The sequence below is a fragment of the Tigriopus californicus genome, chromosome 12 (genome assembly GCF_007210705.1).
Source record: "Tigriopus californicus strain San Diego chromosome 12, Tcal_SD_v2.1, whole genome shotgun sequence".
Classification (NCBI taxonomy): domain Eukaryota; kingdom Metazoa; phylum Arthropoda; class Copepoda; order Harpacticoida; family Harpacticidae; genus Tigriopus; species Tigriopus californicus.
In genome coordinates, this window is record NC_081451.1 from 2,904,889 (window position 1) to 2,923,417 (window position 18,529).

Genomic DNA, 18,529 nt, shown 5'->3' on the forward strand with positions numbered 1-18,529 from the left:
CTTATTCCATACATTTTTTTTATATTTTGTCAGTGTACATTACCCATCAATTAAAAAATGACTCTTGATGATTTTCTATCTATGTGTGTTTTTGAGCCAATTTTACGCAATATTTCACCAATTTCAATAGAAAAACAATTTGATTGTTTTTGATTAATTTACTGTTCATTATTTTTCTGACTTTCAAGATTAATTCAGAAATATTTAGTATATGGACTGAGTTGTATATCAAGGAGATCATTATTTAATTAAAAACACCTTAATGTACTATGCAGTACGGATAATCTTGTTTTATTCATACTGGAGTTAATGTCTTGATTCAACGCAATGGCCTAAGTTGGCGGTGAAGGGAAATCCGTGTCGTTTCCTCTCTTTAGAGTCCCTGGGAAAGGTAATAAGATTCAAGTAGTAGTAATTGAATAGTAGAATTCGAAAACAACTTCCAAAAACAAAAGCTAGCTCGGTTTACCAACTCAAATTCGTTGGGAGACCAAATATCATGCGACAATTAAAAGGTACAAAGTAGACGAAATTTAGCTTTTCATTTTAATACTAAGTAATTAATTCCGTGTAGCGGTTAGAAAAGCCCGTGAAAAAACAAACAAGAAAAAAAGATATGTGTCCGATTTTCTGACCTTGCATTATGGGGCGTCAATGGGTTGTATCTTATGCCTTTAACTGTATTTTATAAGGACATTCCCGGAACAATGGAATTGAAAAAAATATGCTTGCAGACGACCCCACTCTCCAAAACTTTGGCAGTGATCTTGGTAAAATGAAGCAAGAAACTAGCAAGTCCTTTAAAAAGATGAGAAAGAACATCCGAATAATATAGAAATTATTGAATTCTTTACGATTTATGAACCATATATGGATTTCGCTGGTGGGACGAATTGGCAAGCTCTCTTAGAATGCCAGTTTTGTCGGTTCACACGTGGCACCAAAATGGTAGAATGGTGGCTACCAATATAGATACTGAGCATCAACCGACTCACTCTTTAGATAGGCCCCTTACGTTGGGCGTATATGGTTTAGTTCTGCACTTCAGAGGGCGCTTTGTGAGTCAGCCTCTACCAAATAAAGGACCGATTGGGCCGATTCCTCTTCATTGAATTACAACGCGTTCGTGTTGTCTATGGCTGATTCTTTTAAAATCTCATGTAAAATTAGTAACCTGGGTCACATGATGTCCGGAAAAGAAATCGCTTTCATAGCACGTCACGAGTGGGTTGTTTAGCAATCTGCTAAATTTTCGATTTTTGCTTGTTTGATATCTACATAACATCATTGAGGAAAAATTGCAATTTTTAGTCTAATTTGAACCACCCTGCGTTTAATTGCTTAAATGCCCGTCTATGCTCATGTTCTACCTTGAGTACAACTCAAGGAGTTGTCCATCCTTAAAAAATGACGCTGAAAGCGCCCAATTTCAACTCAAGTGCTGCCAGACCCCATTCAAATCGACGAGAATGTTTGAGAGTGTGTCGAGAGTGTTTGGGATCCAATTTGTATTTTATCATAATCATGCAAATACTTTTAATAACATGTCATTTCGTATAAAAGAAGGGTAAGCTTTGGTGATTTGACTAAATAGTGTTGGTATCTCTTTCAAGTCAGTTTCTTGGTTGTTTAGGTTTGATCACTCCTCAAACCTTCTCATCACTCAAGCTGATCTCGTTATAGTAGGCATGCTCAGGGAACATGTTCAAGTCAATGTAGTCGGTATCGGTAACCAGAAGATTCTCAAAGTCCTCTACCAAATCCTCGAACGAAGGTCGGTCATCTGCCTCTGCACCCCAACAATTCTTGACCACATTGAACAACTGCCGATCACAATGGGGCGGCTTCTCCAGACGCCCACCCTCACGGACGAACTTCATGACCTCGCTGGCGGATTTGCCAGGGTAGGGAGTGGCGCCCAAGGCCACGATCTCCCACATAAGAACGCCAAAAGACCACACATCTGACTTGGTGGTGTAGCAGTTGTCATAAAGAGATTCTGGAGCCATCCAACGAATGGGGAGTCGACCCTCGGACTTGCGCTCGTAGACGTTATTGCCCATGATGTCGCGAGCGAAGCCGAAATCTGCGATTTTGCATACTTGATCATCATAGGAGAAGAGGATATTCCGAGCTGCCAAATCCCGGTGAATGATCTTCTTGGAAGATAGATAAGCCATTCCCTTGGCAATCTGGAATATTAAGTTCAATTCACTGGAAGTGATTCATTTCTGAGCATAAGCCTATTACTCTTTCACTCAGGCTTAATGTGTTCTTTTTCCGAGTGCTAAAAGAATTTAAAAAAAAAAACCCAAATGTTGACAGTTTGAGTTCAAAATAACAAAACCGTGTCGTAAATGAACCTTCAGCTAAAGGATCACTCGAAAAGTCCTTTAATGTTTACAGCAAACATATTCTTAATCTTTTGAATAGTCAAGTACACTGAAACTTAATTAATCTTGATAAAGACCTAACTTGCCAAGAAAAAAGAAGGGAAAGTCAATGCTTGTGTGATGGCAAGACCGAGGAAAAGGCGTTTAAAACCTAAAACTTAAGGGCCTTATTTGGCTATTTTCATGCTTACTTGTTAAAAAAATTAAAAATCAGAAAGCAAACTTGATATGTGGTTTAATATGAGCAATCCTTGTGATAAGATTGAAAAAATGGTCATTTCAGACCAAATCCAAAACCAACTTAATTTTTTAAAAATCTCACGACAAGATATTTCATGTTTATTTTAAGAAAGCATGCATTTGTTTTATTACTTTGATTTTTTTTGAGCATATTTAAGAAATTCCTTTTTTTGGTTTTTTAAGCAAATTCTACTCATTTTCACCTTTTAATTTTTAATACTCCACTATTCTCAAATTACTAGTTTCTTTTGATAAATGCAACAGATATTTTCCCCCATCTCTAAAAACAGAGACAAAGCTTAAAAAAGCAAAAAAAGATAAACATTCTGTATCACAGCGAACATTGGAAAACTGTTTCAAGGTAGAATTTACATGAGGTTTAGATTTCAATTGAGAAGAAGAATGAATAATCGGTCAAAAATAGGTGAACTTATTTAAAAGTTGTCAACATCAAGTAGCAATCTTGATCTTTTATCTAACCATCAACCATCATTTTAAGGTAAAAATTGCTTGTCAAGCAATTCGGCCATCAGGTCGCAAAAATTCATGAGTGACAATCTCTAACAAAATTCAAGAATGCAAAAATGTAAATCCTCTTTGTCCCAAAAACGGATATGTCAGATCGTTTGGCTCATAAACTTGAGACCAATTTTTCGACCATTTTAATTGGCCCATTCTATATCGCGCAATTTCATCCCCCAAAAGGCCATGATTAAACGTATTTCAACTCACCTGGAATGCAAACGAAGTAAGATCTCGAGCTGTGAGGGATTGGCTCTCGCCATGGAGATTCCGGTAATTGTGTTCGGATCTGGATTTTCTCAAGTACTCTTGCAAAGTCCCGCCGTTGACATATTCGATGATAATAAAGATTGGATCTGATAGAAATGGAGTTTTCTACCATTACTTTCAACCCTAGAATACAGTTCCATTTAGACATTTTTACCTTTTTCTGTGCAACATCCCAAGAGCGAGACCACATTAGGATGGGGATCCAGCATCTTCATCATGGCCAACTCATGGAGAAGGTCCCGCTTCTCTTTCTCGGTGGCTGAACTTCGTAAGGTTTTAACAGCCACTGTGGTTGTTCCTGAAATATCAAGTCAAGCTTTAACATTTTGGAATCTAACTTGACCAAGAGTTGCAATTAAAAAATTCATATCATATCTAGAGTTAAATTTTATTTCGCGGAGTAAGATTCTCTCTCCAAACCTCTCAAAAAGCTCGAAAGGAAGCCCCCCCCCCCAACTTTGAATCATGTTTTTATGACACAGTACTTGAGGTGATCGATTTTTGAAAACAAGTCACTTATATTTCGAATGGGAAGCGATGTCTAGTTCGTATTTTATAAGAGATAAAAACTGAATTACCTTTCTATTGCACATAACTGTATTATCTTCCAGTTCGCAGATATCAAATACAGAATAACAAGCATGTTAAAAGAACAAAAGAACATTGAATCATCTTTTTTATAATTTCATTTGAATGTAACCAAGAAGACCTTATGTTGCAACAAAAAACTGCGCAAGATAGACTAACAACTTTAAGCACAAGTTTATAAGAATTGTTTGCTGAATCTGTAAACCAAGGTTCGTTTTACAGTTGTTTTATCTGTGCATCTTTGTGCATATACTAGAATACAATAACAACCAACCCATTCAATCACAGCGATAACTAAGCAGGCCTATTTGAGGGCCTTTTTTGAAAGGTTTTGTTAAACGGAAAGTGTTGCTATTGATGTAAGACATATTCATCTAATTTTGGGGCATTAAAAAAGTACAATACATCTTTTGGAAATTATTGTAAGATATAACCGGGGCATTTAATAGTTAGATTTGATGCAAACCCAACCTTTGGAAGCGTAAATTTTTTTTCGTCTGCTCCATACATTTTGATAAAATTTCAGTAGAACACGTCACCAAATATATTTATGCATTTACATTCATTAATTACGCTTTCAAAAGTGTTATCTTCTTCAAGGTCCTAGGTGGATCAATGTAGTAATCATAAATACTTTTCAAGATGTATTATTTGCAAAAGTTTGTCCTTTTATTACTTAAATGAAAAAAAAGCGCAATTGAAAGTGGCCTTTGATCAAACTCCTAATACGTGTCCATATAGTGCTGAAAAAATATCCATATACAATTCAAAATGCCAAATTTGTTTTATCATTTTTAAAGCTTTTTCGAAATCAATTTGAAAATATTTCAGCCCAAATGAAATGTTAACTGGAGTGTGTGCATTAGCCTTGGCTTTCTTGGCAGGCTTGGAGCCTTTTGATTGACCATACCTGTCACATTGGCGATGTCCTCTGCATCATATTTCCAGACCTGTCCAAAGCAACCCTCGCCAAGCATGCTCACAATCTTGAGCTGATGACGCGGAAATTCCCATTTAAGATCTTCCAATATCTGGAAATGATTTGGTAAACAAGTTTGACATTCAGATGTTGACATCGGGTTAACTTTCGAGCTCCTTTGTAAACAAAGAACTCAAATTAAGATAGACAGGAAGATGCAAGTTCTGCTTAGAAGGCAAAAATATGTTTGATTTGAAGAAAAAACAGCATGTTTCATTCGAATGAGGAAATCCAATACTTTTGCTATTAATTTGAGAGCTAATAATACACACATGTTTGGATACACTATATTTATAATTGTACATATCAAAGCAAAAGATAGCATCAGGTTAGCAGATCTGAAACGTCACTTTATACTTTATTATCTATCGACCTCCCTTGGGCGCTCTCGTCTGCCCAAATGTATTCTTCCTCTTCACATTTCATCACAACAATTGAGAAAATACCACTTTCTAACCGCTCATAACTCGAGCTAACATATTCTCGAGAGGGGTAATAGAAGCGTTTGTTATGGCTCCATCTGAAATCCAACAGGCAGCAACACTCCTCAAATACCAGCTCGATGAACTTTTCCCATGTTTTTATTGGATGGGCCATTCACCAGGCCCCTAAGAAGACATCGGAATAGAATAATGATCCATCTGTGTGCAATGAGGCAATGCATGCTCAGGTCTCAAGGGAGGGAACGCATGCATGTGGATGGAAAGCAAAAAGATGGACGACTGAGCCAAAAGATAGGGCACGTCAAGTGAGCTCATTTTGAACAAGGACATGTGCTTTCTCCAACAGTACCTGAACTACCGGCCCCTCCCCAAAAACTGTCGCTTTATACACGACTCCACTGAAATTATCTAATGAAAAAATATGTTTTTAACATCTGGGCCGAATTTTTAAGAGTTATGTCAGACAAGCGTTTTGCTAATGAATGTTATGGCATCCTTTTTCAAAATCGAAGTCATTTATTTCAGTGGCATGGCACTGATAAGTATCCTTGCCATTCAAGCATCAGGGTGTTGTCTTAGAATTGTCATGGAAGAGACTTCCTTTGGGATTGAGCACAAACTTTTTCTTCACCCTGTTCCCTCTAGCTTCACCTTTATTTTCGAAACAAATTTAATCTGTGACTCATAAAGAGACGAGAACACGATCCAAGTGCAAAATTCAAATCAGAGCATTGAGCCCCACAATCTCAATCATGGCCGAACCAATCGTCGTTCCCTTAGGGAAAACTCCTGCCGAACCCTGGGGATTCCGGCTTCAGGGAGGCTTTGAATTCCAAAAGCCCCTCATGATCCAGAGGGTAAGCCGAATCAGGAGTATACGTAATATTTATTACTCGCTAATTGCATGTAAGGTTACCGTCTTCCATAGGTAAACCAAGAATCGGCCAGCGATCGTGCAGGACTCAAGAGCGGAGACCTGATCTTGGCCATCGATGGCCAAGACTGCTCAGTCATGACGCACAAGGCCGCCCAAGACATCATTGTGAATTGTGGCAATGGTTTTGAGATGGTCATTCAAAGGTAAAGCCTAATCAAGTTTGATAATTTGATTTAGAGACTACTTGTGTTCCTTTACTACTTTTGGCTAGGGGTGGAGCACTGCAATCATCTACGTGGAAACCGGAAGTTCAGCCCGTGGGAGAGATGCCAAAAGCCCCAACTAACGCTGGTCAAACCTTCACCAAAACCTCTTTGACCAAACATCAAGAGGTAAATAGATGGAATGATATTTGGTCATCAAATGTGAGTCTTCAAACTTCCTTTCCATATAGCAAGATTCTCACTGGGACGTGAAATATAATACCACTCCGAAGGGGTTCAACCCTGCTGGTGGTGCCGGACAATTTCAACCAACAAGTTTGCTTTCGAGCAAACCAAGCAGCTCTAGAACAGGTTTGATTTAGAGGAACTGAATGGGACACGAGACAAAAGGGATTGGAAACTCTCCTCGAGAAGTAGAAGATGGGTGATTTTTAAAACCCCCTTTCCAGGCCAATCTAGTAACTCGGGCTCTCCCACGCCTCTTGGTGGTTTCCGGTCTGTGGCTGCCCCAATCACCAAACCTCGTGCCCCAGGACAAGAAAATTCGCAAGGCTCTGCTCCCTTTCAAGGAGGACCCTTGTCAAAATGCTTCCAATGTGATGGTGTACTAACGTAAGTGGCATTGATTTACTTAAGGAAAAGGATATAAAAACTATTTCAATTTGCAGAGGAGTTTTTGTCAAGGTATCGGGGAAAACCATGCATGCTGAGTGCTTCAAGTGCGCCACTTGTGGAGGACCCTTGAAGAATGTTGGTAAGGATGGCTCAATGGGGACGTTTAGGCAAGCTCTGGCAGGATCATTTGTTTGCTGGTACCAAAGTCAGTGATGCAAGTTTGAGGTTTCAAGCACGTTTTTCAGAAGCTGACCCTTCTTTCACATTGCTATATGAGGAAAGATCAGCTCCGTTAAAACCAGTGTGAAACGCCAATTTTGCATCACTGGCATTGGCAGGCAAGATTGTTTGCGGGGACCAGTGCTTGCCTAAATGTCTGAATAACAAGCCACAGTACTTGAGAATCTGCATGGGAGAAGCTTTTTACTAAATCTGGATGCATTTCAGGATACTTCAACATCAGTGACAAGTTGTATTGCGAGAATTGTGCACGAGCTGCCAAAGCTGCCCAAATCATTGGCATCCAAAACCAATTTAAACAGGAACAGCAACCGCCACCACCACCACCACAACAACAACAACAACAACAACAACAACAACAACAACAACAACCAATGCTGCAAATGCAAAGATCGCAACCACAACTACCAAGACCGCCACAAATGAACCAGGTCTGCGTTTTGTTACCAAGAGACAGTTCCAAGGAAGTTTTTAGGAACTTCTGTTTCAAAATGGAACAAAAGTTTAATTCAATGTGATAGTTCAAAGACACGTACTTTTGAAGTATAATGTTCTTTCTATCTCAAGAACAATAGCGCTAGCCAAAACTAATACTTTAAAGTGGTCACATTGCTTCCTTGATCTGTGCATGTGTCAACATTTTTTCTTTCCATTCCATTTCTGTTTCAAAAGAACTGATTGCAAATTGGGCACTTCAGTTTTATCAGGCAGCAGCAACCCCAGCCAGGGCATTCTCCAAAGAGAATACAGACTCCTTGAAAATTTACAATATAACCATGATAGGGTAATTTATTTTCCATTCATGAAAAAGAAAACATTGATTTATGTACTTTACTTACCTTCAACCCAAAGCTTGCAAACCTGTTCTACTACTCGTTCATTGAAGGCTGGGTAGGGTTTACCTTGTCACATCTCCCCCTCTTCACATTACTAAGTCATTTATTTAACTATTCATCAATAATTAGAACGTTTTTGGCTTTACTTAGGGCAATGGTGACAAAGGTGATTGGTCCCAGAAGTTGATGGCCAACCAAGCTGGTGGTGCTACCAATGCTCAAGATTTCACGAAGCAGTTCATGGCCGACATGTTTGCCCCAAGATAAAACCACCAATTATCTCACTATTCTCCGACAAAAAATCCGCATGAAATACAAACACGCATTGATGGACTTTTCCCAGCTACATACAATCATTGCCATATTTGATGGTCTAGAAATGATGAAAAAATGGTCTTACTGGGTCATTTGGATCCACCCCATTTATCCCGGAGGGCGGTGCTGTTGGATCTGATGAGTATACATGAGAGGAGTTCATAGATATTTTCCTGGATCGAGGATTGTCACTTTCCAGATTGAAGTGCATTTCATGTGAGAACTCTCCGTTGGCCTCCTCAATCCGCATGTCATCCTTGTCCATACTCTTTGAGGTCCCACAACACAAATAAGAGCGATATTGCTTTATTTTGTGACGCATCAAGAATATCCCAACCGCCAAAGCCGGCCCAATAATGAAGACTGGAACCAACGTGATCACATACATATGATATCTGAAAGGCACATTGAAGATAAACATTTAAGGATGGCCAATTATGGAACGAACACATATTCTTCAAGTTTCGCCTGGAGCGATAGAATGGAATCACAAAAACTTTCACCCAAAGGAACAATCCTTTCATGTACATAGTGCCTTGTTTTAGAAAAAGTACGGCCATGAGCAGTATCATAAGTAGGGCTCAGAGAGCAAAATTCCTTTTGAGGGCCAAAAAATCAGTAAAAAGAAATTTGAAAGCACGAAACAGTATTTTTACAGGAAAAAAACTTTCTCCAAGCTAAAGACATCAACCTGTTCAAAAGCAGAAAAGACACATAAGAAAGACGCTAAGACAATAATTTTGAAACATTTTGAAGCAATTACCAACGGCTTCAATATGTTTCATAATTTCCAAGTCTTGGAAATCAAAAGGCCTCGAAGTTTTTTCCCATCTTGGACCCCAAAATTAACCATGCAGGTTTCTAGATCAAATTCGTTCCTGTGGGTGCTTTATTTTAGCTGTCTCTCTGGGTGAAGCGATCTGGGCTAAAATGCAAATGTTTTTATAATTGCTCTTTTGTTTTTAAAGTATTCAGCTTCTAGTTGCAATTTTAAGAAAAGCTTGAGCTTTTGCCAAAAATGCAAGCAGAAATAATGTGAGAATTAGAGAACCACTACTTTATTGCGACGAACCATGAAGATTGGGAAAATGCAGTATATAAAGGAAGGGCAAAAAATTTAGCTATCTCTCTGGGTGAAGAGACCTGGCCTAAAATGCAAATGTTTTTATAATTTCAAGAGTACCTATGAGTTTTTTTTTCTCAACCAGGTTTTAGAGTCAATCGTAGTGAATGCGAGGGTTTACACTTTTGAGCCCTCCCAAAAATTTAGCCTAGTCAAAACAATAAAGTATTTACTTCGTTAATAACTCAAGGCAGGCCCCAATTTCTGAGGAAAAAGGGGACAAATTAGGCTTAAGAATAACATTAAGACTCATTTTTATGGGAACAAATATTACGAGTGAAGTGGAAACTAGGCAGATTAAATTTGACTAAACCCCACAAAGGAGAATATTCAAACTCATTTGGAGAGTAGCATTGCTATATTTCGTTTTTAATTATAAAATTAGTCATTAGCAATACTTCTTGGCCACTTATTACCAAACCTGGAAAGGTTATTTTCTGTATTCCCCCCTCTTTGATTCTTAAGGCCATTTTGACAAAAAATGATCTCCGTGAGTCATCTCCAAGACAATACCAAAATTTATTCAATCTAAAAAAACATTTCCAGTTCTTGTTAGTGGTGTGTATAGGATGCCATATTCTTCATTTGTTTCTTAGTGCACTTTAAATGTTTTATGTATTGCAGGCCAAGTTTAGCTACTATGCAGTTGAGTTAGTAGAATTTATTTGTGGGTTGCCAAGATTCCAGCTCTAAGTCATTATGCTTCAAAATTATAATAATTTAACCGTTTGAAATTAGCATGGTCTATCTGATGACTGCCTTTATATACATTATAAGCCATAATGATTATGTGATGGCAATATTAGTAAAAATGTAATCAACTAATTGATTACTAGGAGATGGTTCTAGCGCAGTTGGTTAACGCGCGACCGAGTTAAACTCGGGTTCATGGGTTCGATCCCAGGTCTCCCCCCCCCCCCTTCTAGTGGATCATCGCCTCGAATGGCGGCCCCAGAACCCAGAATGGGACGAAATAGATGTATATACTGTAAACATTGTAAACATTGTAAAAAGACCTATGATCCAATGAGAAATATCTCGCAATAAAGAGTTTTTAAAAAAATGCTTGTAACGCCATTTAACTCAATCTGAGTCTGGTGAGATTAAAAGTCACAATTTGCCAAACTCTCCAAATTCAACACATATTTTACCCGTGTTCTTCGCCTTCATCCGAATTGCTGTGGGTCGTGTCCTGAATGTTCTCATATGATTTGGATGGTGCATTGGAAGGTGCCTTGGTTGGGTTAGTTGTGGTCATAGTAGTTTCAACCGTGACCGTCTCACTCGTTGGTGGAGCTTTGGTCGACGTGGAACTGGGAATGATGGGAGGTTCGCCTCCATGAATTGGTCCTTTGATGGAGACATGGATGTCAATGCGACTGGTGATGGATCCGTCATTGCCGACCACGGACACAGACAGCGTATCTCCAACCTAATAGATTAAGAGGAAATATTTTCACTAGAGATTGAGGAGATAATACGCTTAGACCAGAACGTTTTGCTTATCCAACTTGACCCCCCCAAAAAGGTACTTTGAGCGTTGGTGTTTTTGGCAGAGGTGATCTTTCAGCCGAAATTTTGTTCAATGTTAAGTGACCCGTTTTGAGGTATTCTAGTTGGAAACAGCCTTCTTTTAGTGGTATCAAGAAATAGTGGAGCAAAATATTGCGCTTTTTTGTATTGGAAAGGTAATTTGGTTAAATTTGCAACATTTGTTACTATTTCTTTCACTTTCTTCGATTCATTTATTCAGTTTTCTCTAGTTTTCATTAAATATGCCCCAATGACACACAATGTTACAAAGTAGGCTTTGATCTTCACCTTCTTCTCTGCCCGAGAAAGAACCTGGAACTCAGATATTCAAAGTTTGGGTCTATTGTAAATAGAATAACTTCCCTAAATTGCACGTCATAAAGACATGTGTGTGAGTCACCTCGTTTGTACTTGACGAATTTATTTGGAGCAAGAGAGTTTCTTAAGCGGTGTAAACTGGTATAGAGACCATTTGTACTCCTCAGTTTCTGATGAGAGGAGTTCAAATCAGACTCGAGCAGAAGTACTTACTTACGGCAAGCAAACTGGGACTTTTGCCTTTTGAAGACTATGAAGTGGTGATTATGCGGCTCTAACAATATTTGTATTATGAAGAAGGACGCCCAAGAATACAATCCTAAAACTTGTTTACGTACTCCTATTCAGGAATGGGGATAGTATTAGTCGTAATAATTGAAATCATATCTAAAAATTCAGTTGTGAACATGTTTTGATGCTCATTCAATCTTCAGAAATTAGTTTTGAGAACCTAGAACATCCTAATGAAGTTCTTAAAAACGATTTCTGATCGTTACTGGAGGAGCGTACGCTCTGCTTTTAAAAAGTGACCACTGGAAGGCCTTACATCATTGGTAAGAAAAGGTGTCTAAAGATTTTCGATATCTCCACCAAAAAAGTAATTTCATTGCCACTAATGAAAAAAATGCGTTAAAGATGAAAAAAATCATTAGTGACTTCGCATGCCAAAAGTTGATGGATGCTCCTGCAAGAAAAATTGAATCGCAAATGATAGTTATCATTTGTGATTTATATCAGACACGAAATTAAGCATTAGATTAAGAAGTGCACAATATTGTCCAAATAGTGTAAGTCATTCTTGAAAAAATTGCAATAGATGTGCTGGTTTGTCGGATTGCATTTTTCTCAAAACGCAATGGAAGTGTGAAAATCGGAGATTTTTTGTTTAACCAACAACTTTGTCGGGAATCCTTTTGAATCACAGATTTCTTAGAATTTACAAACTAAATCAGGAAAAACACGTATTGAGCTCAGCCGAGACTTGAACTTAGAGCCTCACGCACCCGAAGCAGGAATCGTACCCCTAGATCCCTGAGCCAATTTTCTCCCAGCGATTATATATTTATAATATTTATTCATAAACCATATTATATCTTTATAATTACCCCAAGTTATGTGGTTTTTTTACCGACAAAGAGCAACCGAAATTGTTTATTTACGCAACACGTGTTGGCCCGTCAATTTCAGGATAGACTTGTCAATTGGAGTTTGGAGTCGGACCATTGCCATCCACCACCAAGAATACGTTAAACAAAAATCGTGCAGGGCATAGAGTACTTATCACACACGTGATCCCCTTATCCTGTTTAAAATCATGTCAAATGTTGAAAGCGGAGAACTCATGTAAATGTACTGTGTGTAATGTTGCTCACTTTTAGATCTGACAATGATTTGTTGAGCTTGACAATCCCCACTCCTCCGTATTTAACCAGAACAAAGTACTGGGAACCATCCTTTTGTCCCAGACCAGGAATAGGACGACCTGGCTCAATCCCAAATTCAATTTCGTCATTATCGTGATCTTTGACGTCGATGGTTGCCACTCGAGTCCCGACCTGAAAAAAGTCAGAATATTATGTGAACTTCGTGCAGGTAAACTTCAATATATCTGGCAAATGAAATGGGTTATTTGGTGGAAATATGTCGAACACAGTTACAACAAAAAAAAAAACAACACACCCGTCAAACATTTGCAAGAGGACAAAAAATTCTTGCCATCCTTCAAAAAAAAAATATTTCCCTTTCACGAATATTGAAAGAATGAAAAATGAAAGCAACACAGTCATGATGGAAAAACGGCTTTTGTTATTTTCTAACATTTAGAGCTTCTGTGAGATTGGATTACTTTGACAAAAGACAAACATACGGTAGAGCATTGGGTAGTAAGAACCTATTGGACCTAATATTTACAACTTACATTGGCAAAAATATGCCATGGAAATGTGGAAACCTATGAAACCTGGTGTATCCTATTCAAATCAAGGGAAAAAAGGACACAAAATCTTATCGTTAGTCATTTCAATGAATTAACATTTGGCAATATTTGCGAAGATTGCTCCATGGGCCGACAGTTTTCCTCAGTTGCTAAAGAGAAACGAACGAATAAATGCCACTTTGAGGGGAGAAAAAATAAACAATGGACAATAAATATTTGTGTGCATAGTGTGTATCCTTCGAATTACGATATCTTGAGATGTACATGGCTTACAGCTCCTTTTACAGGAACAGAATTGAATTGTTTGGGGACCATTGGGGATGTCAATTTAACAAGAGTCAACAATAAATATTACAAATTCAATCACGTTCAATCTGTATTAATACTTGTACATTCAAGATGGTTGTCAAACACCCCAATATTGCGTTTGAATTTAGTCGTTTGAATTAAAGTATATCTTAAACATAAAACATCGTTTGCTGTTACAATTTGATATATACGAAATCTGCCCTCACTTTCTGCCTCAGACAAAAACGAAAACTAAAGACAAAAAAATATGACGTAGACAACCGGTCGTATTAACTTTAAAATAACCGGAAGTTAAAAGAACTTCTTCAGGTTTCAAAATACAGTTCTCTTAACTTTCTTTATCATTGGGTGTTAGGGTTGGAGGAGTGTACCTCGCCCGGTCTAAGAAACCGGCCATCACATGGTCCAATTAATGTCGTTCGTGTGTTCGTATCAGATTTGTTCTCCGTCTGTGGTTATGATTACGGTCTAAAAGTCTCCGTTGGAGAAACTTCATTTGAAGTCCTGGACTCTCTATCTTGTTTTACAGCTCTTTACTCTTTCTAATCTTGGCATTTTACTTGACGATTTTACTGACATTTTATTTTTTTCGAAGTTTTACTTTATTCGAACTTCAATTCAATTTTTAATGAGAATAAAAGAAGTAGTATTCCATTCTTTAAAAGAGGAAAAAGGGATTGGATTCTTAATAATTTGTATAGCAGTCACATTTTTGCTATTGTATTGATGAATTGCTGAAACGTTAGAAAAATATTCATAGCACGTTCGAACAAATTCCATTATTTTTATCATCATTGAAACCTGCCTTTCGCGATTGGTTCAAATACATTTTTTAATGAGAATAAAAGCAGTACTATTCCATTCTTTAAAGAGAGGAAAAAGGGATTGGAGTCTTAATAGTTTGTATAGTAGTCACATTTTAGTTATTGTATTGATGAATTGTTGAAACGTTAAAAAATATTCATAGCACGTTCGAACCGATTCCATTCCTTTGATCATCATTGAAACCCGCTTTTCGCGATCGGTTCAAATTCGAATCAGTTGTTAACGTCATTAAATTCCAACTTAGTTCAGAACTTACTGGTTCATCAATGTGAATGTTCCATGTTCTCGGTTCAGGAATAAGAAGCGGCGGCGAGTTGAAATTCTGTGCAAGACCTGAAACGTGAGCAAGGGGTCCAAATTTTACACAGCAATCGGAGTGGTCACATGTCAAATGTTGATAAGACATTAGTTTGAGCGCGGTTTTTGTGCTTTGAGCGGAAGTTTGTCCAATTCTTACCTAGATGGTGAGCTGACAAGAGGATTAGAAACACAGTTCCCCATTGGAAATGGACGTATGATCCGGGAGTTCTGTGGCGAATGGTTGTCATTTTTGTCACATCACAACAAAAGTGTCCTTACATAAATAACACAATTTCCCCCCCTCACATGACCATGTCTGTTTTCATTGAGGAAGCGATTTAAAGATGGGTGTTATGGCTCTTTGAACACTGGTCAATTAACTGTACATTGCCGTTTTCATTATCCTTTAAGATGCCTGTACACTGCAAAATTAGACCTTTCCACTAGTACTACCAGAACTGAGCTGAAGCCAGAAGCGCTCTCAGGGATATTTTTTCTCTTCTTCAAAAGGCCAAATGTGAATGCTAAGCCTGAACTGGGATAATTTATCTGCATTTAATGACACATATTCTTGATCTATTGAATATTTGGCATGACACGAAAGTAGGAAGGAGTAGCTTTTTGTGATTGTTGCTGATCTATTTCGAAAGAAAAAAAGGACCCGAAGAGGAGCCCTGAAATTTACCTGGTGCTTTTGAGACATGAAAGGACTACTACCACTACTACTACAACTACTACACACTTTTCAATCAGGATTGCGCGAGCCAACGTTTGCCGTTTGATTGGTTTCAGTTGGGTGCAGAAGCAAGTAAGGCAGGTTTGGCGACCCTGATATCGTCAAATTCACCTCTAGATGATTTATGATTTCGCATTTGGTCGAAAAACATGACGGCCAAGCACGCAATGGCAAATTCGAAAATGAGGATTGTGAGATTCCCGAAATGAAGAGATTGATGCCAGTTTGCTTCATGAAATAGGATTGTAGAAACATGCCCCCAGTGTTGCTGTGACTCATGATCAAGGCGGATGTCCTGCTTGAAAGCCTGATATTTGACCTTCAACCAAGATCAGCGTGCGTTGTTGCCCCAAAACAAGCAGGATCTTCAAAATACAAGAGATGGCTCTAGCATAGCGCGCTACGAATATTTTTTTTTCTCTAAATCCATGTCTAAATTTCAGGGATCTAAATCAGAATTATTTATCAATTTCCAAAAAAAATGCTATGATGATTTTTATAGGCATGAATTATTTAGGTCGCTTCATAATGACTTCTTTTCTCTTTGTGCTGTGGCTCCATTTGCACAAGTAAAGATGTAAGTGTACAAAGTTGTATCTTGATTCAAAACCCGCATTCATTTTTTATGATTGAATCACAATTTGTTAGGTTTTGATAAATTGTTTTGGCCACTTATTCTGCCCAAACCAACGCACATTTAAGGGTCCAAAGCACTGTTAAACTACTTTGTTTACTCACAACAGCAGTATACATAAATAGAATATTATTGAAAAGTGATCTGCCAACCCCATCCCATCCCCATTGTGCGATCTATAAAAGGTCAAAGAACTCCGGGTCTTGAATTTTACCTCTAAATATAAAAAAGAAATATCAAAGTAAGAAGTTGCAATTTAAAGAATTTCATTGTTCCTCAAGAAGTTGAAAGTTGTTTTGTGTCGAATTATTCAAACTCAAAGGTACTTTAGAGCCAAGTATTCTCTTGACCCTGGTCAAAAAACTTGCCAAAAGATATTTGTCGATTTTCAATGACATGAAAACACACATTGGATATGTTTCTGTGGGCAAATCTTCCCTCAAATATGTTCGGGGAACATAAATCACTATATAACCTTGATTTAAACTTGTAGCTGAACTGTAGTCTCAAAGAATACATTTGCTACTTCTTTGTGCAAGGTAGCAAGACCTAGACAAGTTGAAAATAGCTTAGATTCCCCAAACAAAACCAAAACGGTCTCTTTCACTTAGATTTTCACAAGCACTCTCAAAAGAAAAGGCAAAAACGTCCAAAAGGTGCATTTTAGCTCTTCATGATAATATTTTGACACCTTGAATAACCTTACCTTTTCAAAATTATTGTACAATTCACATTGTTTATTTGAAAACTAAATAACAGCTTTCAGCTTTGACGGTCGTTTATCCCAAATCCCACTTGTGCAGTGTGTGCTCAATTGGTGCAAAGGCTGAACCCCCATCCCATAAACCACTATAAGTGTGGAGTGAATGAATGTTTATAAAATCTAGCATAATGTGTTGTCCTAATACGTGAATCCGATATTTGAATTTGAAAAGTAAAGAATAATAACTATTATTAAAAGAATGATAACCAAATCTAGTACCAAACCTTCAGTTCATAGCAAGAATTCCCAGATCTTTTGAGCTGGATTTTTTCGTTATTTAAATACCATTTTGTCAATATTGGTCAAAAATGGTCAAGCAAAAGAAAAGTCCACCCAAATGGGCAGACTTTAAAAAAAGACTGTGTTAAATGTGACGATGAAAATGTAACAATTACACAACCTATATTAAGATTGACCGCTTTTAAGATCAATCCTATTTGATTATCAAGTGATTGCAATTAGTCGCTTTTGAAATCACTTCAATAGCTTGGCGAGGTCATATACCGGTGTCGCACAAGCTGGTTCGACTTCATTTGGTGCAACTTTGGACTTCCGGAGAGTGATGAGTATGACATCTGTCCCGTGGGTTAATTCCCTCAAATTTCCCTCATATCCCTTTGACCAATATTCTTTTAAAAACCCTAGTACTCATGCTATACATTTCAATGAGAATGACAATTGTAAGTCTTGCTCGTATATCATAAAAGCTTTTCCATTTATTATGTCATTTCGCTTTAAAATAATCAATCTGAAAACTAAATGTATTTCATTACCTTGACAACACCCTACAAGCCCCTCCGTCCATTTTAAAGCCATTTTTGGTTCGTCATAGTGCTGGTATTACCCTTCAAATATTTACAGATTTCCAAATCATTCTACTAAAATTTGATACTTAATTTGTGTGTGCATCAAAGTTTGTTGGTACAAGACTACAAATCTTTAACAAAGTTCGGCTTATTCCAAATAGCTGATGTAAATACATCGGCAATTAAGAGGTGTGCATGTGGTGAACGCTTACTTTCAATGACTGAAAACAAATCCTTGAAAAAAAATGACTTCTAAAAGAGATTGACAAATAACTGTTACAGTGGGCAGACATCCCCGCCTTTTGTGCTGATTCATTGAAGTAGCTACTCTTTGATTAATTCTTTGTCGTCAATTACCTATAAAAGATTGCAACCCAGGTTTAGTCTTAACAATAATTACTCAAGAGGCAAATATGAAGTGCAAAAATTTTGCGGTCAAAATCAAGAGTTACACGTATAAGAATCTCTTCAGCTCACTCACAAAAAATGGAGCAACGCAACCTCTAACCTTCTGGGATATTGCTTTTCATCCAAAATATGTCTTACCCATTAATATTTAGGAGGGCTTGATCATAATGTCAGGTCTGTTCAAAAACTCATCCTAAATGGCCATTCTGCATTACCATGTAAATTCCTTGTAACATCACATAGAGGAAAAATGCATTACCCATTTAGTTATCAGAGAGACTAATCACCCATAAGAT

The 18,529-nt window shown here is 37.7% G+C and overlaps 2 protein-coding genes across 2 annotated transcripts; one reads left to right on the top strand and one right to left on the bottom strand.

Moving 5' to 3' along the window:
* Positions 1 to 1,493: 1,493 nt before the first annotated feature.
* On the bottom strand, positions 1,494 to 15,359 carry LOC131891921 (fibroblast growth factor receptor 1-like). Its single transcript, XM_059241614.1, has 9 exons — positions 15,044 to 15,359; positions 14,843 to 14,919; positions 12,890 to 13,072; positions 10,817 to 11,097; positions 8,628 to 8,937; positions 4,924 to 5,044; positions 3,580 to 3,723; positions 3,366 to 3,511; positions 1,494 to 2,192 (listed from the first exon to the last, which is right to left on the bottom strand). The coding sequence occupies exons 1-9, from the start codon at positions 15,132 to 15,134 to the stop codon at positions 1,647 to 1,649; spliced, it is 1,899 nt and encodes a 632-aa protein (XP_059097597.1). The 5' UTR covers positions 15,135 to 15,359; the 3' UTR covers positions 1,494 to 1,646.
* On the top strand, positions 6,141 to 8,560 carry LOC131891922 (PDZ and LIM domain protein Zasp-like). Its single transcript, XM_059241615.1, has 8 exons — positions 6,141 to 6,292; positions 6,364 to 6,515; positions 6,584 to 6,704; positions 6,767 to 6,887; positions 6,986 to 7,148; positions 7,205 to 7,290; positions 7,599 to 7,822; positions 8,378 to 8,560. Exons 1-8 carry the CDS (start codon positions 6,188 to 6,190, stop codon positions 8,492 to 8,494), a joined length of 1,089 nt encoding a protein of 362 aa, XP_059097598.1. The 5' UTR covers positions 6,141 to 6,187; the 3' UTR covers positions 8,495 to 8,560.
* Positions 15,360 to 18,529: the final 3,170 nt, after the last annotated feature.